We start from the raw sequence: 27,453 nt of genomic DNA, 5'->3' as shown, positions 1-27,453 counted from the left end.
AATAATCGCAGGCCAATTTCCTAGAGGCTCAAGCGTAACTTAAATGGTATGTCACTACATTCATTATGGTAAAACTTCATATCGATGGATTCTATTTCCGGAGGACGATTCGGAGCGTTGTAGCGAACGCACGTAGGTTGCATTCCTGCCGGGTTTGAAGCTAGACTTGGCCGCAGCCATTGACCACGCCGCGTGTGTTTTCAGTATAGTTATTTTCTAAGAATAGTAGTTGTCGTGTCACGATTGTCACGCATCAGGCGTCAGTGTACGAACGAATAAGTGTAGATTAACGTAAAATATACGTGCATGTGAAACATTGAGTTTCTTTTCATCGCCACACCTACCCGATCCACCCAGGCCGGAGCGGCCAGGGTCCTCAGCGGCATCACAGCAGGCTTTGGAAGGCCTAGCTCCTACCGGACCACGCGAGGCGTCACACCGGAGCGGTGGAGGCGCTCCTCACCAGCAACGAGCACCAAAGGAAAGAGAAGTATCGGAACGCGACCACGGGAGTCCGGGCTAACCGCCTTGTGACGTAGACAATGTATCTAGATTTCAATCCCGCAGATAACTCATTTCCCGCTACAAGGTCCCTTTTGGTTTCGACTGACACATTTACTGAGTCTGCTGTGAATATAGATTTATTGTTTTAGACTAAATATTTTCCTTAACCATTTCACGTGGGTAAATTTGGTCCTGTTTGTGTAAGTAATAAATATTTTACACAGCGTAATTGCGTAATGCAATTACGAATTAATGTAATTTCAATTAAAGATTACCAGGTTATTCAAATTAAATTGAATTCAATTACGAGCGTAATGCATTACAAGTAATTGCATTAAATGTAATTTAATGCGTAATGCAATTACAAATTAATTGCATTATGCCCAACACTGATATGTGGATCGAGCTGAAGTTAGTTTTTAATCAAGTTTTGGACATTGAAGTGCTTAAAGGATTCACTCCAGATATTGGTAAAGGCACTGCTTACAAGATCATTGACCACAGGTCTGACTAGTCTGAAACCCGGTTTCCAAAACGTCTTGATCACACCATCAACTAGTTGTTCTGAAACAAATATAACAAAATAATACCTTCATATGTATGGTTGTTGACAGATTTTGAAATCCTCTTTACCGAGGTAATAAGTTTCTGCCGAAAATTTCTAATAAGGAACATTTTTAATTATTTAACATATTGTCGACTAAATTTGCCGTTATTTAAATAGCTATTGGTTTTACAAGAGAGCAAGTTATTGTTTAACAAAAATAACAAAACTGAAAATAGAATCACGAGCGTTGCGAGGGTTTCAAAGCACGAGGGTTAAACAAATTTTGCCCCGAGCGAAACGCGAAAATTTCACTATTCCACCCGAAGAATATACTGTCTGTAAGATATAATCTTGAATATTTTTCTTCTTTTTTAATATTAACATTTAAAATTAAAACTCAAATACATACATGATATCCGCGGTCACGAGCATGCACATCCATCCAATGAGAGAGAAGAATACAAATCTTGGGCCTTAACATAATTTGTTAATTTTGTTACCTATCTATAGGAGGCTCTAGCGCCTATATGGGCCTTAAGGTTAAAGATAAACATTATTTCCTTTGATAACAAACATGTTTACCTAATCCGGTTCCAGTAAATAGATTAGTGATATGCAGGTCCATGTCGCCTATACGGTCGATCTGTACGCGGACGTCGACGGCATCGCCGCGCCGGGCCACGCGCGTGGTCTGTGCGTAGTCGCGCAGCGTCAGGTTCCATCGACCGCAGCGCGCCGACTCTGCTCCCGCCCCCAACACCCCGCTCTGCCAAGTAACCAACACAGGACGAAATTTTTTTTGGAATAAAGCAACACCTTATAGTTTTAACTTAAGGTGGTTCGCTTTTCATACAAAATTCAATCAAAGCTCATTAAGTAACTACACATTATTAGTACACAAATATTTTCGCATTTATCTTCTTTCGAATATTCGTTTGCGCGAAATTAACAGGAAAACAATGTTTCATACAGAAATCATGCAAAAATCATAGTTAACTTTTCATCAATTTTACGTATGTGTGTGTCACAAATGTCGTGTACAGATACATTTGCGACGTTGCCATTCCATTTCCGACGTTGCCGGGCTGACCACGGCTCGAATTTGGAGTGCCGTCATGTTTAGTGCAATTTTGTTGACACTGATATTTGACAGGTAGTTAATTGACCTAAGCGAGAAGTTCGTCAGCTTAGCTAAGAACTATCATGGCGTGTTATGCAAACAGTCGCTTTTTTGCTTGCAAACGGAAGATTCCCGGTTCGATCCCCAGTCATTGTATGCTGGAACATAACTTTTTGTATTTTTGTTACACCTAAATTTCGTATTGTTTTTTTATTTTTATTTAATTTTTCTTATTATCATAAATCGATTATTAAGTATGGGTTACACGTATTGTTTTATTTTTACAAAGATAATTAGTAATTATACTCTACCTAATCTCTCTGATTTTTACAATCAGGACATCTTCACTGCAATAAAAACCGGGCAAGTGCGAGTCGGACTCGCGCACGAAAGGTTCCGTGCCATAATGCAAAAAAAAAACAAAAAAAAGCAAAAAAAAAACGGTCACCCATCCAAGTACTGACCACTCCCGACGTTGCTTAACTTTGGTCAAAAATCACGTTTGTTGTATGGGAGCCCCATTCAAATCTTTATTTTATTCTGTTTTTAGTATTTGTTGTTATAGCGGCAACAGAAATACATCATCTGTGAAAATTTCAACTGTCTATTACGGACTATTACGGTTCGTGAGATACAGCCTGGTGACAGACGGACGGACGGACGGACAGCGAAGTCTTAGTAATAGGGTCCCGTTTTACCCTTTGGGTACGGAACCCTAAAAAGTAGTGTATAAAATTTCCTGTGGTTAAAAATAATGGATTTTGTCTATGAATGAAAAACACAATTATTACTATATAGTTTGTTTTTTTTTAGCATTAGAAATAAGGTAAACAATCTTGACGTGTATTTTAATTGAAAAACACATTTTAAAAATTAGTTACGGCAAATATGTAACAATTATAAATCTAATACGATCATTTATATTCTTCTGCTTTCATAAGTAATCGTTTTTGATTTTTAAAAAACCTGATAACACTGAGTATGTGGGGGAAGCGCTGCTGGCCTAGCCGAAAGCAATTCGGAGGTCGCGGGTTCTAACCCCGGTTCGTACCAATGATTTTTCGAACTTTTGTACGAAATAGCATTTGATACCTACCTATTTATACACCGATACCTATTTTTCGGTGAAAGAAAACAATGTGAGGAAACCGGACTAATCCAAATAAGTTTACTCTCTGGGTTGGAAGGTCAGGGCAGTCGCTTTCGTAAAAACTAGTGCGCATGCCAATTCTGGGATTAGTTGCCAAGCGGAGATTGAATATCTGGGAGACCGACCAAAGCTTAGAAAACATAAAACTAAAAATGCGCGTTTTCTCATAGACCTAGCTAAGAGATCAAACCCCTTATATAAATTTCATCGAAATCGTTAGAGCCGTTTCTGATACCATCCAAATATGTATATAAATAAATAATTATATATATAATAATTGCTCGTTTAAAGGTAAGATAACACAAAGGAGAAACAAAAAGAAATTACCTACTCGCACCAGTCTTGAACCCCAATCCTCTTGCACGTATTTCCACGAACATACCGTTACGCTATTGCAACATACTTACGTTGTGTGAAATTGTCTACTACAAGGATCACGGAAACACTGTTTGCATGTGTGAGTAATAGTAGGAAAAAGCGTGACAGCAACACTCCGTCGAATTAAAAAGGTGGTTTTTGCACAATGAAGTATTCAATGTTTATTCTAATAGTTCAATATTTACTTAAAAAGTGCGCGAAACATACTTTTAAGTATACAAATACCAAGACCATTTCACAAAAAAATAAAATCTGAAATTTTGCAAAAGTGGTGCCATCTAGCGAGAGTTAAGTTTTGAGTAACCTAGGCGAACCACCTTAACTTTCAGTGTCATTATTGCAGATGCGGGACAAAGAGTTACATTACTCGTACTCTTGCGGGGATATGGCAATTCCAGGATGAGGTTTGATTTTGCGCGAATATCCAAGAGGAAGAGAGAGATTTTAACGATTTTCGATATTGACGCTACAGGCCCTCAGCAATAGATTTTTGTACAACTTCCCGTCTGCTAAAATAATACCATAATGTTTTTTTTTTATTTCATATATTTATAAATGATGACAAATTCGATGAAAAATTAGCGCAGCGGTCAAAAACATGCACTTACTTAATTTATCAGTTCAGGCTTATTACCTACATCTAGGTATGGTATAGTCTACGAGTGGATACCAATACCCAATTGGTTGGTGGTGGTTAACCTTACCTTGAATTCATATTGTCCCTCTAAGTACTTTTCTGGGAAATACTGCGAATAGATAATGGACGAGTTTGCCCAGTTAGTCCTGAAACATACATGATGTTAGTTACATGAGTAATATAAGTAGGGTCATTGTGCTAGTTTTCGTCCGGTGTCAGTTTCCGTCCACTTGACGAAATTTGAGTATAATACTTCATTGCTGCACAAATTTGGACTTATTGCACCCTTAATATCTAAACAATTTAACTATCCACATAAAAATTATATTTCGCAAGTAGCAAATTATAAATCAAATGTGTTATTTACCAATCCGTCAAGTGGACGGAAACTGACACCGGACGGAAAACTGACGCACTTACCCTATGTAATGTAAATGTCTTTTCATTTCTCATGCACTGAAAGACAATGATGATGACATTACTGAAAATCAGCGTCACGTATTGTGTCCTAGTATTCACTTCGGGACATCAAGTTGAATGAGGACCTTTTAGCACAATTCTGTTCAGGGGGCCGATTTTTGAATTTCGACCACTCGATTTCGTGTATTTCGTTAAATAATATCTCCACTACTAGGCATTTAAATTCTACTAAAAGAATTGAAATGGAGTGGTCAATACCAATAAACTCCAAATGTCGATCGCTCGTATTTCAAAAATTTGCATTTCGCCGTTTTCCACCGATTTTCGAGTGACGAAATCGAGCGATCGAAATTAAAAAATCGGTCCCCTGTTCTTTTAAATTAATTTATGTAGTAGGTATACATGACCCAGTATGACCTAAACATTAACGGGTTTGAGTAATTGCTTTTCGTTCAGATACATACAGTATATGTGCTAATAAATATTTCTTATTATTAAAAAGTGTACCTACAGAAAGTGATACGTTTCTGCACAAGAGCATTTTACTTTCCAAGTACGATTTTTTTTTAATTTTTATCGATAAGCAATATCATTTTATACCTTGCTTAACAATTGGACGTAGTTACGCGAAAACGTTCCAACCCACAAGTCACTCGAAAATGAGTTACCATAACCAGGGTACTATTTTTGACATATTACATCATGTGCACACAAAGATGCTAGTATTTTTAGGTTAGTTTCATCAATAAAATTTGACCCAAATGTTCCAACCCACCATTATACCAAGGACGTGTACTCAAAATAAAGTAAAAACATCACATGCATACTGAATCATATTGTTAAAAACTCTTAATAGAATAACATATCGTTATAATGTTCCACTTGTCTTGAAACATTATACTAAATTCATAAAATGCACATTTAATTTTTTCTTAAATGATCCATGTAGGTTGGAACGTTTTTGCAAAATCTTTATACATTTTTTATTTCTGCAAAAATGTTCCATGTAATTTGAAACCTTTTAGATTAATCCATACTGTTTTTTTAAGCTGCGAAGACTGTTCTAAATAAATTGGAACATTTTATTATAATATATTATTTTCTAATTTTTTGCTATAAACGATCCACATATACTTGATCCATTTTTGCTATTAAATATGTTCGAGAGAAAAAAATTTTTTTTACCAAAATAAATAACTATGGTATATTTAAGTTTATGTATTTAGTCAAAACAATCAATGGACTATTTACAATAAAGGTGGCAACATTATTACTCTTTGCTCCCGTAAAATGACAGCACCAACGAAACGCACATGTGAAACGAAACGCCGCCGCGGACCTACCTGTCATTAAATGTCATGTAGCTGCCGGCCTAGCCAAGGTTACAATCGCTATCGCTTCGACAACGTAAAGCATCATGTCTCTCTATCACTCTTCCATATTAGCGCGACAGTGACAATTGCGTTTCGATCGCTACGGAGCGTAAGCGATTGGCATCTTGGCTACGCGGCCAGGTTTGTTAGCGCACACCGTTGTATGGGGACCTTGCACTTTGTGACTATGCGCTGAAACTTGGCACAGTTGATTCTTAGCTGGTCTTGAGCAGATACAGACCGGGGAGACATCGAGAGCCACCTCTCAATTAGTTTGGGGGGGGGGGGAAGTTCAACACTGCCGCGCTTCACTTGGAGCTGCATTTCTCTAAAACTATACCTATTAGGGCATGTAATATATTATTTTCGGATAAATTAAGGACAAGGAATCTATTTTTAGAACAAAAAATGCCCTTTCGAACAAAAAAGGGAGTAAAGTAGAAAAGACCTAATAACATATTTTACATTTTTTTATAATTACAATTTTTTTAAAAAAAGAGTAGCAGGAATCTGAAAAAAAATATGCCGATGTGCCGCCGACATATTTATGAATATGGAATTCTTAGAGATTTTTGATTAAAATAACTCATTTTTAGTTACCTGTCAAATTCGATCTCGTCGAGATACCTATTAATCTCGATCTCGAAAGTGTGACTCTCGAGATCTCGAAACACCCAACCTCAAAAAAACAAAAAAATAAAATATTATACCCAATCTCTATTCGGATATTTCGTGCGAGATTTCGAATCGCCAATCTTGTACCTAAAGAATTTTGTAAACCCATGACCATGCAATAAAATAAATTTCATATCAATTTCAATTTTGAAATATTAGAATCAAAAAGTTCAAAATAGATTTTATAGGTACATAACTTCAAAAATGTGTTCCCTCTCAACCCAAAACCCCTTGTCTCTCAGGATGATCTAGATATTTTCACACAAGACGGTTTATCGATAACTTCTTACATCACTAGATTCTTCTTCCTCGCGTTATCCCGGCATTTCGCCACGGCTCATGAGAACCTGGGGTCCACTTGACAACTAATCCCATGATTTGACGTAGGAACTAGTTTTTACGTAAGCGACTGCCATCTGACCTTCTAACCCAGAGGATAAACTAGGCCTTATTGGGATTAGTCCGGTTTCCTCACGATGTTTTCCTTCACCGAAAAGAGACTGGTAAATATCAAATGATATTTCGTACATAAGTTCCGAATAACTCATTGGTACGAGCCGGGGTTTGAACCCGCGACCTCCAGATTGCAAGTCGCACGCTCTCACCGCTAGGCCACCAGCGCTTCTTACATCACTAGATTATCGACATTAAATGTCGACGATTGCCCATCACTTTTCTGTCTGTGTACTTATTTAGAAACTTGACTCCGCCCTTAAAATTAGTGCGATAAGTACAACTGCAGCACAGGCGAAACATACTTACTTACTTACTTACTTACTGCCGTGGCGCAGTGACCCGAAGTGGATCTTGGCCTCTGACACTAAGGAGCTCATGCTTCTCTGTCAAGCGCCGTTTCTGTCCAATCGACGGCACCGAGCTCGTTCAGATCTTTCACGACCTCATCGCTCCAGCGATACCTAGGACGCCCAACCGGTCGTCGACCCTCCGGACGGCCCGAGTACGCTCTCCAAACCGCTCGATCTTCACCCATACGGACCACGTGCCCGAGCCATCGGAGTCTTGAGGCTTTCGTTTCTCCGACTATATTGGGCTCGGCCACTAGATCTTCGATTTCCTGGTTCCTGCGTAGGTATCCTCCATGAGCCATCTTCTCCGCGAGTGGGTCCAAGTATCTTCTGGTAGATCCTCCGTTCAGCCACCAGCAGTGCGTATTCCTCTCTTTGTGTTAGGGTCCAGGCTTCGCATCCGTACATCAAGATCGGTCTGATTATAGTCTTGTATATACGGAGTTTCGTCTTTCTGGTCATTAGCCTGGACACCAACACTTTATGAAGAGCAGGTGTGCACCGGAGCGCGTTCTGAATTCGGGTTTGGATCTCCTCTTCCCTCCGATTGCTGTCTGTGACGATACACCCAAGATATTTAAATTTCTCTACACCTTTGTAAGAGGTTTGTCCTATAGTGAGATCTTTCCTACGAATAGAGTTATTTCTGTATCGCTTCATATGAAGGTACTCAGTTTTCTCCCGACTAATTCGTAGGTCAACCTTCACTGCCTCTTCCTCAACGAGCAAAATGACGGTGAAAACGGGAGTCGGCCTAACAGACCAGTTTGATGTCGGTACGGGTCTCAAGCAAGGGGATGCGCTCTCTCCCATACTTTTCAACTTGGTGCTCGAATATGTCACCAAGAAAGTTATAGCCTCTGGTGGCGGAGTAGAGTTGAACGGTAGTCACCGAATTATTGGGTATGCAGACGACCTAGCCCTCCTGGGGGAAAACGAGGCGGATGTCCGTAGGGCTGCTCAGAGCCTAGAGGACAGGCGAAACATCCTGCGTAAAAATCTCAAAAATCGAGGTTTCGTACTCGACTGTTTCCTCCTCCAAAACTTAACCAATCAAACTTAAATAACCAAAAAGAAGAAAACAATGTTATATGCTTTAGGTCAATTTAAATTCATTACATACACTTAAGTTCGTTTTGGAACGTTTATGCATAATTGCTATTTAACAAGTTTCATACAAAATTAAATTTAGCAAAAACGTTTCAAACTCGTTTTACCTATTTATATGCCCCTTGTATTATGTATTTACAAAAAATATGCATATCATTCAATAACCAGTTTGGCATTCCACAGTAAAACCAATAGTATTTGCCTGAAATAATTACAGGGAAAAAGTGTACCGCTAAAACACAAAATTGCGTTTATCTCAAAATGGGGTCGCTGTGGGTTGGAACGTTTTCGCGTAACTACGTTCAATTGTAAAACGATGTTTCCTAGTTACAACTATTGGCATATGTATTATTATTTATTAAGAAAATCCATAAGTAATTTTTTTTTTTATAGCATTTGACGATTTGGCATAGTCAGCAGCAGTACTAGCAATATGTATATGTAGGCACTTACCTACCTCTAGAATAGATTAGCTAGTACATACTATAAAAACTCACATGAGATTATGTTTAGCATTTCAACCTGGCTATTACTAGTGTCCGACCGAAACATGTTTTTTTGCCGAAACCGAAACCGAAACCGAATGTTCGGCTTTGGCTCTAGTTTCGGCCGAAACCGAAACCGAAACCGAAACTTTTGTAGACTTGTTAAAATCGTTGGAAAAATGACATAAAATCCCTTTTATACACATGTTATGGGGCTGTCTCCACCCAATATCCTTGAAATTGATGTTACTTAAGCAGTTTTTTAAGAAAATTACTAGAGTTAGACCAAGATAATTCTGCAACAATTTTGATAACACAAGCAGTGCAAGTGTTATTTTAAACGTCAAAACTTCTATGAAATTATGACGTATAAATTACATTTGCACTAGTTGCACTGCGTATGCTATCAAAATCATTGCAGAATTTTCTTGGTCTAACTCTCAGGTCAAGTTAATATGTAGATACAGGGTTAACCAAAAAACCAACCAAAAAAGCGAGCGCGAAATTTTTTGTTGACAATATCGCAAGGCCGGGTACCAATCTTCACCTGGGCCTTAAAGTCCGAAGTGCCCCAGTGAGGCGAACTTTCATGCGAAGTCAAAGCCGTGCTTCAGGCTTCAGGATAAGTAGTTGAGCAGAGATTCCAACCAATGTCCATTGTATTAAAAAGCGAGACCGCGGGCCGAGCATGGCGCAGGAAGGCCAAAGGCTAAGCTGAAGTAGAGGACATGTGGAACACAAACCAATAGTAAATTGAGGTAAAATCACTCATTCACTCCGAAACAATTAGACAGTGTGCGCGTTATAGGTATTGAAAGCCTCTTAAGACTGCGTCGACCGTCCAGTGGCGCCCTCATTAGTGGAATTGTGTTTTATAATAAACCAATTAATTTCTGTACCTATACATGAATCAGTATAACTAATATGTAGGTATTAATATTGTTGTCCTAAGTACTTATTCCCCAACTTTTGGTCTTATTCCGAAGTACCATTTGGTAAGTTTCGGCCCGGCCGAAAGGTTCGGCCGTTTTTTGGCCGAAACCGAAACTACAGCCGAAACATGATTTTTTGGCCGAAACCGAAACCGAAACCGAACCTTCGGTCGGACACTAGCTATTACCTACTACTTCGACTGCTTAACGAAGGTAACGTACAACTTATCCAATCAATTGTCCGTAAAAGTCTCACGAGAGCTAAAAGTAACTTGAAATTGGTACTCGCTTGAATTTAGTAACGGTAGATTGAGTCCAGCCATATTCGTAAACATCGCGCAAAATGATAGTGTATTTAAGTCCAAGTATTGTACGTGTTTGCTTGACTTCCTTCGCCTTGTGGGGATCAAAAGATGCGACGCCAATTTCCGGTATACCTAAAATAAACATGAAGTATTAAGTACCTAGTTAACTAACCAATATTATTTGTGTGTTGTTACAAACGTGTACGAAAACTCAGATTTCTTAAGGAGTTAAAGCGACAAACGGCACTAAAACTTAAATATATATAGGTACCTACTTACGAAAAATTATATCCATCTGAAAATGGCAACACATCTGTTCCACCCAAACTAACAGTAATAATGCATGCATTTCTCCAACTCACCTCGCTTAAAATAAGGTCTCAGATCATTCAGAGCCTGTTTCATGCAAGCATCGAATTGTGCCGATTGCTTCTTGCACTTTGAAAATATTTTTTCTGAAAGAATTATCATGAATCAGTACCTACGGTGAAACCGTTCCAACTTGGCCGCATCGTCGACCATCGTCATCAAATATCAATCAAGAGTAAAACACATTGTCGTTACTATATACCTAACCCTTAGAAAATAAAAGCTGATTAAAATGTATCCATTGTCTTTTTATCCGTTAATATCTGGGAGACCGAGCTTTGCTCGGAAAACATATAAACTCTGGAAAGTACCCGTTTTCTCGGAGATAAGACCTAGACAGATTATTCGCCCTCGAAAACCCCCATACAGCAAATTTCATCGAAATAGTTAGAACCGTTTCCGTATACATATATTCCTATAAATAAAAGATAAACAAGAATTGCTCGTTTAAAGGTATAAAGCCAAGCGCGCACCACGATTTTTTGTCGCGCGATAATTTAGTCGCAGAAATGTAACGTATGGGTTTATATGGTGGTGCGCGCATATGCGACAAAAAAATCGCAGCGATTTTAAAATTGTGATTTGTTACATTTTTCCGCGACAGCGCGCGACGCGATTGTCGCAAAGTGAATTGCAGCGTACGAAGCTGTATGGCCCCGCGCGCACTGCGATAATAAAATCGCAGCCGGGACCTCAGTCGGCATTTCGCTCTCCAAGCGTCAACATATCGGAACCTGCTTCTCCAATGGAGTTACAAGATGAGACGCTAGATGTTGACCGTTTAATTATAGAAATAGAAGGAGATCACCTTTGTGGTATAAATACTCAGTCATACAGCGATTGCATATTGTTTGACGACAAGCGACTGGTACGACATCCATGTCGAGAATGGACAAATCGTCGACTTTTTCATCGCAGTGCGCGCACTGAATTTTCTGCGATAAATTACAGCGCGATTCTAAAATCGTGTCGCAAAAATTAAAATCGTGGTGCGCGCTTGGCGTAAGTTTGTATATTTTGTCCAGGATTTCTGTCTCCTGGGTATATTATTTGGGTACTTATGAGGAATGTAGCTTGAGTAGGTAATTGTGGGCGCGACAATGAAGCCTGTGCGAATACCTACTTGGAGTTGGCGACATTAAGTACTTTACTTGGGTGTTGCCTCCAGAATCTCGCGAATTGCGAAAATTGCTTGGCAAAAATTTATTATGGAAAGTTCAATCATCTCTTTTTCATATCTCATGCTCTGAAAGTGGGTCGTTGTTGTTCTAAAAGGTGCGCAGAAAGTAATACGTTTATGCTCTAGTGCAGAAAAGTGGTGTACTCCTCTGCGTTCCCGTCCCACGAACAACTGGGTGGAAACAAAATGGAAAAATAGTGTCTTTGTTTCCTCGCCTGGAACAATTGGTAATTGTTTATATAATTTTATTAATCCCACGTTGATCCTTTTTTTTATAAAATATGATATAAGTGAATTGTTAAAAACAAATTATTCTTGATTTATTTCGTTGAATTCTATTTACTCGATTTCATAAGGCGGGAACCAAAAGGAATACACCAAAAATATTTTTTTAAACCTTGCACTTGCGTAAATGGGCAAAGGCAGAATCTTATACAGCCACAGTTAAACGTTTGTACGATATTAAATTGATTTTTAAAGATATTTAGCACGATATTCATGAAAATAAAATAAAATACACAGAAAAAAATTACTTATATTATTAATTAAATTGTTATTTAATATTTAAAATACTTTTATTATGTTATTACGTGGTGCGGCGCACCAAGGTCGCGGTGCGGTCCGGTAGTCTGTTGCGGCTTTTAGAACGAAAAAGTATAAAATTAAAAAGTAAGAGGCAATCCCGCTGGTTTTCATACTATAACAAATCATTTAAAAATTACTGCAGTTTGTTAAAAAATGTGTGTTTTCGTAAATATTGCAATCTAAATGATTTTCGCTAGGGGTTATTAATCACACCTGTAAAGTCTCCGATTGCAAGTAAGGGTTAAGGAAAATAAATCATGGCCGTAGATCTATTAGGTACTTCCATTACTGATTTTGCGAAATTGCCTTGTCTTGTTTGGTTTCCTCGCATTCGATATGAAAAGTAGAGTGTTTAACTCGGGTGAAAGGCACCATTTCTGTCTCGGACTATTGGCGCTCTCACTGCGTTCGAGCGCCAAACTACCTCGACAGAAATGGGTGCCTTTCCACCCTTGGTTAACAATCTACTATTGTCCTTCACCACGTTTCCTTTTGCCAATAGCCAATAAAACTGCTGGGAATAGGAAGTCATGATGAAAGGGCCAGCGGGAAAGAATTTAATCAATAAAGGACATCTTTTAGATAATTTTATTTTACAGTCCATATAGTGCTACTTTACCGCACTAGTGCGATAATTAGCAGATTAGGTACGGAACTATGTCGAAAATTTAAAGGGGCATATAGGTACCTACCGTAAAACCTGTACGATATACATGTGCGAATAGGTAATTCGCAACTCGTTGCGTATATGTATATGTCACCGTTAAATTGTAAAAACCGTTAGTTTATAATCTAACTAGCGAGATTGTAAACTGTCGAAATATTGTGTACCTCTTAACATACTACTTACAATTTAACGCTTTATTTTTCGTTAGATTATAATCTATCGAAGTGAAACCGTCATATTGTGAACTGGCGTACGAAGGAACGCGCCTCAAGCGCTGATTGGTTGAACGTTGTGAGCCGCGCGCCGCCATATTTTAGTGTCGATAAATACATAGATCTGCACCTCTAGCACATCTTGCATCCGCGACTTAGACCGCGACTCGAGTCGCTATTCCCGCGGCTGTCAAATCTGTCGATTTCCGTAGCATAACTTGTACCCGCGACTGCAACAGCCGCGTAGAGAACTCAAAGTCGCGGCGCGACTCGTCAGTGTTACCCGGCGAAATCAAAGTCTAAACAAATCGATATTTGCGAGTGGCAACACTGAATCGGAAACCAGGGATGCGCTAAATCATTCGTTCTTTGATGGTAAAAAATCTAGTTTTTGTCGATGGTTAAGTTTTTCCTGTCAAAGTCAAGGAACTTTCAAATTTTGTCAACATTTAATTACGGGAAAAAATATGAAAAAATGTAAGTAATAGATACTTAATATAGCCTTATATACTTAATATTGATAATATTCCTTAAAATATATATTGTTTAAAAATATCTGTTTAATAAACCCTTTAAATAAAATATTTTTGTAAGTAACTATAATAATGGAATTGCTATTATTGGTTTTGTTCTCATATTCCTGTTGTAAATAGTGTTATTTTTTTTTTCAGAATAAGTTCAGCACCTAGACACGATTGATATCCCAGCACCCAAAGGAAAATATTATTAACAGGAACGTGCCAACGGGACCCGCGCGAAGTGGAGATTCAGGAAAAGAAACACACTAGGCAAGCTTGTAGGTTTCAAACGCGGAGCTGACCCCTTTTCTAAATTAACCAAGATGTGAGAAGCGCTTTAGCTTTAAGAACACCACCGAGGAAGTGAACTAATGGTTATGGCTTACCTATCTAAGCTGCCACAGTAACTCTCAAATAAGTTTCATATAGTTTTTCTTGGGCCAATAATGGATGGCATGTGTGTGTACTGTGTACCTAACTGTATATGATTTGACAAATTGATATGAAAAGCTTATTTCATAGTCCTCGATGAAGTCATGACCATATTTTATTGTCTTGTTTACAAACCAATTTTCTTTCCAGGGTGATATTTAATTGTCCTACGCCGCATGTCGAAGAAAAAGGAAGAGAGAAAATACTTTTCAAGGGTAATAAAGAAGATTCTTACAATTTCTCTATAGTGGTTCTAGATGTTAATATATATTAGGTTTAATAATAAGAAGTTGAATATTGCAAAAATATATAAGGCAAAGCAATATACTATTAATTTAAATATTGTTTTTTTTCTCTCCTGTATTTTTACCTGAAAAGAAACAAAAATAAAGTAGGTAGGTAAGTACCTAGAACTCCTAGAAGCCACGATTAATTAGCTCCCCAAGGCCCACTTCATACCTACCTAATGCTGACAGCAACGTATCATAGCATGATACGTTGAACATGAAGTGAAACATCTAGAACACGGGTATGATCTAGAGGAGTTTCAATATGGTAGACCATATGATAACCGTACCTATGCTACCTACGCAGACTATGACATGAGTGTAACGACTCCTTCAAAATATTGTTGGTCGGCTCGGTCCAGTCACGTCACGGTATGGTGTTGGCAGGGGACGGAATGGTTCAGTGGGTGATGACTGATAATATTTCATACAAAGCATGATTTTGAGCCGGACATGATCCTGTTATAGCTACGTATTACATCATTCTGTTAGAGTATGATGCAGCGGGCACAGGCCACATGTAGGTATGTTTTGTTGAAGTCGAGAAAGGTTCCAAACGGTACCTAAATAGTAAGAGATTGTTGAAATTAGACATCTAACCGTGATCCTACCTTAATATTACTACTAAGACTATGGCTTACTTAATAAGTTGGATAGTTTGTTTTGAATATTTGTACCTACCCACCTCATCGGCTTCATTTATGTACAAGCAAGCGGGCTCCGTTGTTAGGTTAGGTTAGAAAATGAAAGTTTTGTGTAAGGAAGTCTTAGGATTACTTTTACAAACTTACGAATGAAACAAACCTGAATTGAAATTTAAAAATCCTACATATGTACCTAATTACTTAATTGAGTACCTACAAGCTAGCTGTTTGAAATTAAAGTTGTAAACATGATGGGTGTGTTGTGGTACTTGTAGGTATCACCGTGCATAATCGATATAAGAGTGCGTAAAGCGCATTTAGTGATTGTTCCATACTTCCTTATTCCTTAGGGCAATAAGTAATTATACAAATTACCTATAGTACCTATTACATAATATATGAAACTTGTTTTTAAGTTATAATTATTATGAGTTTAGTTAAAAAAGTACAAGCAAACCACCCGCGAGAGCGAGTCGCGTTATAAAGTCGCGTAGACTTCGACTCGCGGATTGACATAAAGACGAGAGAATATTTTGTCTCAAAATAGGCAGTTGTGCTACGGATTTTAGTTCAAAGTCGCGATCGTTGTCATTTTCTGACAGTGACACCTGATCGCGAGTTTGTCGCGGCTCTCGCGCGTGAGTTGTGCTGCCAACACGCGACAAACCGCCAAGTCGCGCCGATCTGTCACTTCTCACGCCTGTCGCGGCCAGTTGTGCTAGAGGTGCTGTTGTCGAATGCAAACAAACAGTGTTTTGATTACTTCAAATGGATTTTGTGTTGGAAATTACTAAAAACTTTAAAATTAGTTACCTACATGACATTGTTGCTGAATGGTGAAGTAAAATTCATCTGTGATTAACCAAAGAAGTGCAGTTCAAATAATAAAAAAGAGGGGAAATATTGCTGCGTTTCTGATTTTTCATTTTATATGTAGTTGTATTTCCGAGGCGTCCGACATGTCATTTTCTATGACGGCTGATCGGTGATGGAAAACGAAGTGCCGGAAGCTCCGGCCCGGCCCCGGCCTGGTCTAGCGTGAGTCATCCTTAACTTAAGAGCAATAATGTAACGTTTATGATTCTATATCGTATTGTTGTAGCGGTGGTGGCCGAGTGAATACGACATCCGACTTTCAATCCGAAGGTCGCGGGTTCAACTCCTGGCCCGTACCAATGAGTTTTTCGGAACTTATGTACGAATTATCATTTGATATTTACCACTAGCTTTTCGGTGAAGGAAAACATCGTGAGGAAATGGTAGGTGTATGTGAAGTCCCCAATCCGCATTGGGCTAGCGTGGGGACGATAGCCCAAGCCCTCTCGCGCATATGAGGAGGCCCGTGCCCAGCAGTGGGAGGTATATCGGGTGAATTATTATTTGTATCTCCGTTTTAAAACACTCGGGTCTTTCAAGCCCGGTCATTTATAAGGCGTGCGTGGGGATATAGATCCAACACGTAGAGGCCGTTTGGAGAGATTTGATGTCATAGAACGCCTGCTGGAACCCATTCACGGATACATCAATAGATACCCATGAACCGGTTTCAGCAGGCATTGGAAGCTATTGTAGAGAATATGGACAGAGTACTGGTCTATGGTTTAAGTTTAGGTGGAAAAAAGACTGGGCTATTGCAAAGAAGTCCGGACACCTGCCATAATATTGCTTGCACAAGCTATCGAGGCAGGCGATGACTCGCCACTCGTTAGATGGGCACCTGATGCGCCATCGTAAAGACGGCCAGGCGAAACATCGGTGTGAGCGGCTCAGGGGTGTCGAGAGGTTTGCGCAGCTTTCTACCCAGTGGCTGTTACCAGCCACTATGCCAACTCGCGTCTAATGCATCTTTCAATTCCACCCCTGGAGCATATAGCTTTAGCGACTCCTTTCTGGACGGCCAATGAAGGCAAGCCAGAGCTGAGAGTCCTGCGGGTCCCCTTGAGGTCCACTCCGACCAACGAAGACACGCCGAAGACGCTGACCGACTCTCTTATTATTATTGTGTATTTTTTTTGTTTCACGAGAAAGTGACGTTTCTGATTTTATTATTATGTTATGTTTTCTTAAATAATATCAGAATTATTGATTCTCTTCTTAATAACAAATACATAGGTACTTGATATCACAATATTTGAAGCGTATTTTATTAATATGACGGACACCCGTGTTTGATTCTTAACTCTATGGACACAGAACGGCGTACTGTAAGACCGACCAATCAGCGTGCGAGGTGCGCTTCCTCGTGTGTCGGTTCACAATTTTACGGTTTCTTGTCGATAGATTATAATCTACCGAAAAACAATCCGTAAAATTGTAATCACTAAGTTACGGTACACAATCTTTCGACAGTTTACAATCTCGCTAGTTAGATTATAAACTAACGCTTTTTACAATTTTACGGTGACATATATATCCTAGTTATTTATCATACTTGTGTCGTAATGTACAATGTGTTTGTACAATTACCTACCTCTGAAAAAGGATTATTCATTATTTTACCTGTGCTCTAACTGGAAACCTCTTTATCTACACACACATCATAAACTGTCTATGATGCCTTCGAAATTCGTAAATAATGGCCCACATTACGATAAACTGTTTTGTTACAGCAAATTTCTTATCTGTGAAAATGTGGTAATAGCTTCATTACTATATCAAAATCGATTTGTAATGCATTTCAAATTTCGAACATCTCTGAAAAAAAAGCAATTTGATTTGACCCCTATTCTAATATCAGTTGAGATGACGTTTTATTCGAAATCAAATGACAATTGTATACAATATTGACAAATCTCGCATGTAAGTTGGTATCGGACGATATGGTAATCGACCCCGACTCTATAGTTTGTCTCTGAATTTAAAAAAAACTACGAATGCGTGACGTGCGTGAAAAAAGTTTTCATTTGCCGCCATTTGACGTACAGTTTATCTTTTAATTAGTTTATAAGTAAAAAATAATTTGTTTTGTTGTTTTTAAAGGAACTTTAACAAAAGTTTCGTATCTTTTCGTATAAAGATATTTCGGAGACGCCATCTCATATCCGCGAGTTCCGCCAGAGAGCAAAGTCGGCTGTAATATGAAGTTAGTGAATATATCATAGAAAGTTTATAATATGTGTGTAGATAAAGCAGTGTATGTAACTGTACATAATTAGGCATTAAAACACTCGTGTGATACTATTATGAAACTCATTTCATTCGTTTCATAAACCCACACTCGTATTTTAATGCCTTTCATTATGTAGCAGTCACATAAACTACTATTACCTCTCTACTACCTCTACCTCTCTCTACTCTCTTTAAGTCTAAGACGAACTAAAGCCTTTCAGAACCTCTCAATTCTATACATTCTATAAGACGAAAACTCGTTACGCGCGAACTTTTTGGCGTTTCCTTTGAGATTCGTGCTATCGACTTCGTTCCACTGTAGGTAATAATACACTTTAGAAGATTTGTGCGAAGCAGTTGCTTAAAAACTTATTAGGCTTATATAAAACACAGGATCATATTAATACAATATTATATCTTGTATTGTATATAAATGCAGCTCTACTATATATCTCCATCAGAATCCGGATATGACGCTTTCCGAGAACAAATACTTGCGTCAGGAACCTAAACACCGCAGACTGCACTAGTTACCTATAGGTAGGTACTAGGTACTATAGAACCTACCTAGCTAATACTAGGTACTACAGTACCTAGTTACCTACAGTGATATATAGTGGTAGCATCTAATACTGTCATTAAATTACCCACCGTCATTCCTACAGGGTTTCACTATATTTTTCTATAATCTATACACCATGTTTTTTTCTTTCTGTTAATTTAAAGGGTGCATTCTGCTTAAATCAAGTAACTTTCTCAAAGACACCGGTATTCTATTAAAACCCTTTGACCGCCGTTGTCCGGTATAGAAGACAACGATAGAACGATACGCTGGCGCCGTCGTCTTGTATACAAGACACAAATTCAACCACTGAGTTAATGTGAAAATAATAACAATTGCAATTTCATTTACACTCGTGTTCATATTTAAGGTCTTTGTTTTTTCATTTATTTGCTTTTTAAGCGGCTATATAAATCCCTTCTTTTATAATAAGGCATTTAAAAAAAATGCTCCAATTTTCAACATTTTTCATGTTCCTCGTCGCCGTTGTCTTGTATAAAAGACAGCTAGGGATGGGAATGTTAACTCAATATGGGAATTTTTAAAGTAAATATAAAGTCAGAAATATGTTTTTATCTAAGTATTTGAACACTTGTTAAACGCCAATTTTTTTCAACGAATAGTAGGTAACTACTTACTAGAATACGTAGAACGAGAGTCAGATAGGCATAACTATATTTAAAGTTCAGGCAGCTTCTTTAGCTCTATAAAGTAGAGTCAGAAAAGTAAATTTGCCCTTGTAGATTGTGGACTATTTAATTGCAGAAGACATAAATAAAAAAAATAATTGATGTTATTTTATAGCTCAGTGGGAAGGGATACACCGCAGCGACCGCTTCGCACAAGAGTGGTACAGGGACATACCTGTTTATCAGACTTTAATTTTTTGTTATAACATTGAAGTTAATGTGTATTTTTTTTATAACAAGTCGTTGAACGTTTTTTTGATAAGAGTTTACCTATAGATTAATGTAAACCAAACTGAAATTATAATGATAGATTCTAATTCCGGAATAATATCTTCACTCATTAAAAATTCAACCCACGTGTAATTTTCACTAAAACAGTTCCGGTATATTGACTTTATCGACACATGATGCGCAGCTTTAACGTTACGCCAATAAAGTTTACGTACCGACAAGCGCTTACGCCGTTGACCTAGAGAGTATTATTACTTGATCCGCGCGGAAACAGTCCTTGTCAGTCTGCACTGCGGGCAGTCCATGGGCGCCGTTGTCTTGTATAAAAGACTTCTCGTCTAGCCTAGTGCGGCGATATCACGTCTTGAATCGACATTGTTTAGTGGTTGATTTTTATGTTAAATCCCTATATTTTAAACATTTTCGGGTGTAAAACATATGTTTAATTTTGGCAATTTGGAATGAAATTAAAACAGGATAAGAACAAAGCTAAATGAAAAAGATTTTTACCATAATATTGTAAATATCGATATCACTATTTGCAATCCCTAAACTTTTTATTAGTTGTTTACTTAAAATTGGCTCTGGCGTGTGAGTGAGCGTCTTTGCGGACTAGGTCCGGCGGCCAATAGGTTAAACTCCATTTCGGAGAGAATCATGCAATAGTTAATTTTTAGTGTTCCGTACAAAACTTTGTTTACGGAACACTTATGGGATCACTTCGGTCTTGCAAATCAGTTAAATACGTTTTTCTCAGAGACCGTTTGACATATATACCTAAAATTTGGAACAGTTATAGCAATTACCACCACTCATATTGTAAATAAGTCAAAACTGCTTATTTCTTATTAAAGGGGGAAATTTAGGGGGTTGAGAGGGGTAGGCTGAAACTTTTTTCATTTGTAAGAATCGTGTGGGGTACCATTAGAAAGCTTGCAAAAAATTAAGTCGATGGACTGATTTTGACTTCATTTTAGACTGCAATAGTTTCGTCAAAAAATGCATTTAAAGTTGCAAGTTTTCATACAAAAATTTTCACCTCTGTCCTGGCGATTTTCGCGAAAACTATAGCTAACAGGCAGCTGACCAGTCAATATCCAACTTAAAGAAGCATGGAGACGGCGGGAAAATTATCAGCTTAACTTTATCTTTATTAGTTTTTCAACTGCAGCTTGACCTTTGGTTGCTTAGGGCTAGCTAACTGATGCTTACACTGGTCAATTCATATTAGGCGAGAAACATCCTTAGTTAAAACTTTGGCATTGAAATTTATAACTTATGTCTGTGACACAAAGTTTAATTCTGCTTGCTTAATATTTTTGTGGGATATTTAATTTTATCTCAATAGCCTACTATAAGTATGAGAGAGATCTACAAAATACGACCTTATTATATTGCAAATAAGTTTAAATTTCGAACGGGCTTTCCAACCAATGGACTATCTCTCTCTCTCTCATCTCAAAAATCTGTAAAATTCAAATTAAGAATTCCGTTCTTGACTGTCGTTGTGTTTTTTTTTCCACAATAGGACACATAGAGTTAGTAAGGCGTATAGAGATAATAAAGTCATTTAATATTTATGAACAGCTTTGGCCTCATGTATAGATTTTATTGAGAGTATCTATCTATTGATTCGTCGAAACAATATACACAATATTCCTTTTCATTAAGTACCATTACATTTCTGTATTAATTGTATAATTATAATATCTATTAATTATATTCAGTACTTATGTATATTTTTGAACGGATCGGTGAGCAACAAGATTCAGGGCTATAACCGCGAAAATAGAAGTTCGCAAATTGCGAGCATTTTTCTCTGTCACTCTAATTACGCCTTCATTGGAGTAAAAGAGAAAGATCCCCGCAAATTGCGAATTTCGGTTTTCGCGGTAGCCCCTCAGTCCTGTTACGAGAAAATAATTTTGGAAGACATTAAATAGTATATGACAGTTAAATATCACAGTTTTTAGAAACAAAGGTAAAATTTACGAAATATATAAAGTAAGCCGATCTTAAGCAGTGGTGGCTGAGGGGATATGACATCTGACTTTCAATCCGGAGGTCGCGGGTTCAAATCCTGGCTCGTACCAATGAGTTTTTCGGAACTTATGTACGAAATATCATTTGATATTTACCACTAGCTTTTCGGTGAAGGAAAACATCGTGAGGAAACCTGCATACATCTGCGAAGAAATTCAATGGTGTATGTGAAGTCCCCAATCCGCTTTGGGCTAGCGTGGGGGCTATAGCCCAAGCCCTCTCGCGCATGAGAGGAGGCCTGTGCTCAGCAGTGGGACGTATATAGGCTGAAATGATGATGATGATGAAGCCGATCTTGTTTTTAGCAGTTCTAAATAATATTGAAGTCTATATATATGGCATAGAACTAGAAACAAAATCAAAAAAAAAAATTATGAGTTCTAAATTCAAATTGTAGGAGTATACATTTAAGGTATTATAGGCCAAGCGCGCAGCACGATTTTAATTTTTGTGACACGATTTTAGAATCGCGCTGTAATATATCGCAGAAAATTCACTGCGCGCACTGCGATGAAAAAGTCGACGATTTGTTCATTCTCAACATGGATTTCGTACCAGTCGCTTGTCATGAAACGTGTCTTTAATATGCGATTGCTGTATGACTTTGAGCATTTATAACACAAAGGTGATCCCCGTCTATTTCCATAATTAAATGGTCAACATCTAGCGTCTCATTTTGAGACTCCATTGGGAATGCAGGTGCCGAGATGTTGGGGTCTGGAGAGCGAAATGCCGACTGAGGTCCGGCCGGGGTGCGATTTTATTATCATAGTACGCGCGGGGCCATACAACTCCGCATGCTGCAATTCACTTTGCGACAATCGCGTCGCGAACAATCGCGGAAAAATGTGACAAATCACAATTTTAAAATCGCTGCGATTTTTTTGTCGCATATGCGCGCACTAACATATAAACACATACGTTGCATTTCTGCGACAAAATTATCGCAGGACAAAAAATCGTGGTGCGCGCTTGGCCTTACTCTAAATTATTATAATACATCAAGCATTCGCGAGATGCTCGACTTCGGTATTCAAACACAAAGCAATAGTACAAGAATCTAACTAAATGCAAAGGCCGAAGGAGCGATTCGAAGATCCGAAGCGTCCGACAGACGCGCGCCTCCCGTAACTTTTCCAAGTTTTTTTAAGTACAAGTGTCTAAGTCGCAAGATCCAAAGGCTGAAGTCGCATTGGGCCGAAAGCCCGAAGCATCCAGGAGGTCAGTTCTAAACACAGGTAATTAATACAAGTGTCTAAATGCGAAGGCCGGAGGCCGAGCTCCGCGTAGGGCCGAAGGCCCGAAGCCTGCAAGATATGTCAGTGGTTAAACACAGAACTGACAGCCTGGACGCTTCGGGCCTTCGGCCCTACGCGGAGCTCGGGCTTCGGCCTTCGCATTTAGATACTTATACTATTGTTCTGTGTTTAAGTACTAACATCCTGGACACTTCGGGCCTTCGGCCCTACGCGGAGCTCGGCCTTCGGCTTTCGCATTTAGACACTTGTACTATTGTTCTGTGTTAAAGCATCCTGGCCTGGTAGCACGGTCACGTTTTTATCGCTTGTCACCATGCCTGTCACATTCTAACGAGTATGTAAGTGCAAAAGTGACGGGCATAGTGATAGAAGATAAAAAGGAAACCATGCTGCGCCCGCTGGACGCTTCGGGCCTTCGGGCTACGCGGAGGTCGGCCTTTGGCCTTCACATTTAGACACTTGTACTATTGCTCTGTGCTAAAGCGATGACATTTTGCTAAAGCTCGGCCTTCGGCCTTCGCACTTAGACACTTTGTACTATTGTTCTGTGTGTGTAGTTGAATACGGTGTTCTAAAAACAGGCAAACAACCGCTGTAAAATGTAACGATGCGAGCGGTACGGCTACCATCAGTTTGGCATTGACATAAACGCTACCGTGGGCGTAAACGTAATTTACTTTTCACCATACCTGCTCGGAAAGAATTACTTTGCACTTCATAAACGCATAGCAAAGTTGCATTTTATCCACATGTGAGGCAAAGTAATCAAATGCAAATTTTGAGTTGTTTTCTTATGTTTGCTGGTAGAATTGACTTTTAGATGATGATTTTGGATGATACATATTTAATGACATTCATTTGGATTTGATTTGGTTTGAGTTTGTTTGATATTTCACATTTAATATTTGCTTCGGGTTGGTGTGGTGATAAATTTTGTGTTTCACTCGGGGGCAAATTTTGTTTAACCCTCGTGCTTTGAAACCCTCGCAACGCTCAAGATTCCATTTATCGAACCACTCGCTACGCTCGTGGTTCAATTTTGGAATCTTTCGCTTGCTCGGGTATCAATATTAGCACGAGCGGTTAAGCAACAACTTTGCCCCCTTGTAAAACAAATAACTATTCTATGCATCTCGCTCGTACTGACATATTAGTGCGAAAGAGATATACCTATAGGAAGTAAATTACGTTCACGATATCGTTTATGTCAATGCCAAACTGATGGTAGCCGTACGGAACACTAAATGCCTCGAGCTATCTCGGGCTTGGCCAAATTATTATTTTCTAATGAGACCTTCCAGGCGGACTTAGGGCCCGTTTACATATTGATTAGTAGGTATTAGTAAGTACGGACGATCGATGTCATTTATATATTATTACAGTTTTTAATTGTTTTGTTGAGATAAATTTAATGCCTGTGTTACAAAATCAACATTGAATTACTTTTTATTAAAAAAAAGTTTTTTGAACATTAACTATGCCATATAGTTTTCTAAAACGCACTAAAAAGTACCCCGAAGTTAACGTAATTTACAAATAACATGGTGTACCTATACTCGTGTGTGTAAGTGTAGGTACTTATTAGTTAATTGCTAAACAAGTGGGAAAAATAGGAAATTCGCAACGAATGGTGGATTTTACTTCTCTTGGTCTAATACTATTAAGATTAAGTTAATATGTGTAGAATGTGACTTACCTACTTTAAAAGTACTTACCGATGTCTTGTAGTTCGTGGTTACTTTCCGTCATACCAGTAAGTACACAGATAATAATTGACATTGTTTGAAATAGTGCATAATTAGCATCCATGTTTATTTTTAATACTGGTTAAATATTAACTACTTGCCTACAACATATGATAACTTTAAAAGCAATTGGTTATTTGATCTGGAAGCCTAGGTGCGCACGGCTTTGAGTTCTACTAGTCAAGTGCAAATGCGATTTGTGCCGTCCGTCCGTCGCGAAAAGGCGAGGTGCGAGGCGCTGCGAAAGTGCCGCAGATTATGCGGACATCGATGTGACCTCTACCTACTCCAACTTGTTCCACGAAGGGTCCTAGTATTATAAGGCCCACTTGCACCATTCCAGTAACCCGGGGTTAAACGGCTAAACCTGGCGTTGCCATGGTTACCAGTACAATTTGACATTAGGTTAACGGTTTAACTGTGCAAGTGGGCCTAATAGAAATAAGTTGTCATAAATTTCAACTTTTAAACACACTTTTTGTTGACGTCAGTAGTAGGTAGGTAGGTACTTAGAAAATTATTAGGTATGTTTCAAAATATTATTTAAACTAAAAAAAATGATGGCCTAAAACAAAAAAAGTGCCCTTTGATCCCTTTTAGCTGGGAAGAAAAGTGCCACTTTGATCCCTCTTAGGGGTCATCCATTAATTACGTCACACGAATTTCTAGGTTTCTTGACCCCTCCCCCCCTCCTTGTCACACTTCTACGAAATCGCCAAATCGAATTAAGTAAGTACCTAAGTATTATTAATATTTTATCAAAATATTTTTGACGATATAAATATTAGTAATTTTATAACCCAAAACTGCTTAGGAAAGAAAAGTAAACGAATAAAAACGATTATCGTTTTAAAAACTTGTTATTTAAATGTACAGCGCATAAAATAATTTAAATAAATTTTCGGTTACTGATGAAGTTAAAGTGACGTCACTAACTTTGTGTCTCCCCCCTCCCCCATGTCACAATATGTCACATTTTCTTGACCCCCTCCCTTCCCCTAAACGTGTGATGTAATTAATGAATGACCCCTTAGCAGGGAAGAGAAAACCCTTTACCGAATGGGTGATATGACTGATATGAAATAGTAGTTTGTGTTACAAGGGATCAAAATGATATACTTATAATTTCCGTCAAGGGTGTACATTGAATCCTGAATGAAGCGATGGATTCTAAAGTAGAATCCTGAGCGTAATGAGGGATTCAAGTGTTAACGCCCAAGACGAAATAATTTTCATACCGTGTGACACATACTGCTTTTCACATCAAATATGAGGAAATGGTTATGTTCCAAAATATGTATTCTTAGACCAAAAAAAATAGTATGCAAGAAAGAAAAAATCGTGTCCTAGAACAGAAAAGTACAACTTTGATCCCTCCTAGCAGGAAAGAAAAGTGCCACTTTGATCCCTCTTAACAGGGAAGAAAAAACCCTTTACCGAATGGGTGATGTGAAAAAGAAATTATCATTAGTTCATATTGCTAATGAAATAAATAAATAGGTACCTATTTTGATTTTAGCACTTCTTTAAATACAATGGTACAAGTTTCCCGGACTCCCCCTACTCGTAACGAATCTATGTACTTACGTAAATCGATAAGTGATCGTTTATTAGTTCATTATAATATTTATAATTAGTAATAAGTACCCACAGTACAACATATGGTACTGCGCAAGATTGCAATGTGTTTATTTACGACGTTTCACCACACACAGCGATTATGGGTACCTATTATGACGCTACAAAATAGGTTGCAGCCACAGTTACACTCCGCAGGTACCTAACTACCTACTCGTATTCTAATCGTACAACATTCGTGACTGAAACTCAAACAACGTATCAGTGTGTCGCGTTGGTGTCGTCGGTGGCTTGTTTATGGTATCATGGTATATATGGTATTCATTTATTTCATTGAGGAGTATAATGCGGCAATTGTGTCGCTTAACTTCAAACTCGGGTAAATCCATTGGACCCTCTCAGCAAATATCTACCCTATTACGTTTTCTTAATACCAAAATCGCATAATCTGACGGATGGATTTACCCGAGTTTGAAGTTAAGCGACTCAATTATAAGTAGACTTCACTATCATAGACACTGTCATATATTATGGGATCCTATTTGAAAGCAATCCTACAATAAATGGTCATATACGCCCGCCTTTGTTAAAATTGTACAAATTTAATATTTTTGCCAGACCATAGGTACCTACTTACCTACGTTATAAGACATTATGAAATGTCAGTTGTAACGTTTGTTATACAATATTATTATTGTATAAATCACATAAGTAATGGTGTTAAGGCTTCGTCACACAGGCGCGTTGTCCGGGCGGCCCGTGAGCGTTTTACATAGGTATATTAAAACGCTCACGCCCCACCCGGAAAACGCGCATCTGTGACGGAACCTTTAGAGTCTGTGCGGAAAGCGAAAAGTCGTAGAATATGTGGGCCCAATACATTCCACGACTCTTCTCTTTCC

General features: G+C 38.4%; 2 protein-coding genes across 2 annotated transcripts in view; both read right to left on the bottom strand.

Annotated features, from left to right (window-relative positions):
* The window catches only part of LOC134678818 (protein archease-like), a 233,500-nt gene that overhangs the window by 73,226 nt on the left and 132,821 nt on the right, over positions 1-27,453 (bottom strand). The gene's annotated exons all lie outside the window — the stretch shown is intronic.
* Positions 761-25,073, bottom strand: LOC134678816 (uncharacterized). Its single transcript, XM_063537520.1, has 6 exons — positions 24,944-25,073; positions 10,805-10,897; positions 10,427-10,574; positions 4,404-4,482; positions 1,634-1,817; positions 761-1,068 (listed from the first exon to the last, which is right to left on the bottom strand). Exons 1-6 carry the CDS (start codon positions 25,035-25,037, stop codon positions 917-919), a joined length of 750 nt encoding a protein of 249 aa, XP_063393590.1. The 5' UTR covers positions 25,038-25,073; the 3' UTR covers positions 761-916.

This window comes from Cydia fagiglandana, chromosome Z (genome assembly GCF_963556715.1).
Source record: "Cydia fagiglandana chromosome Z, ilCydFagi1.1, whole genome shotgun sequence".
NCBI lineage: Eukaryota > Metazoa > Arthropoda > Insecta > Lepidoptera > Tortricidae > Cydia > Cydia fagiglandana.
This window is presented reverse-complemented; position numbering and strand designations above follow the sequence as displayed.

Excerpts from the sequence above, each read along its gene's own strand:
- LOC134678816 (XM_063537520.1), bottom strand. The coding sequence starts at position 25,037 with ATGGATGCTAATTATGCACTATTTCAAACAATGTCAATTATTATCTGT. Across the intron at positions 4,483-10,426 it reads TCTACCGTTACTAAATTCAA|GACTAACTGGGCAAACTCGT; the intron begins GCGAGTACCAAT and ends TGTATGTTTCAG. Across the intron at positions 1,069-1,633 it reads ATTTACTGGAACCGGATTAG|AACAACTAGTTGATGGTGTG; the intron begins GTAAACATGTTT and ends TATTTGTTTCAG.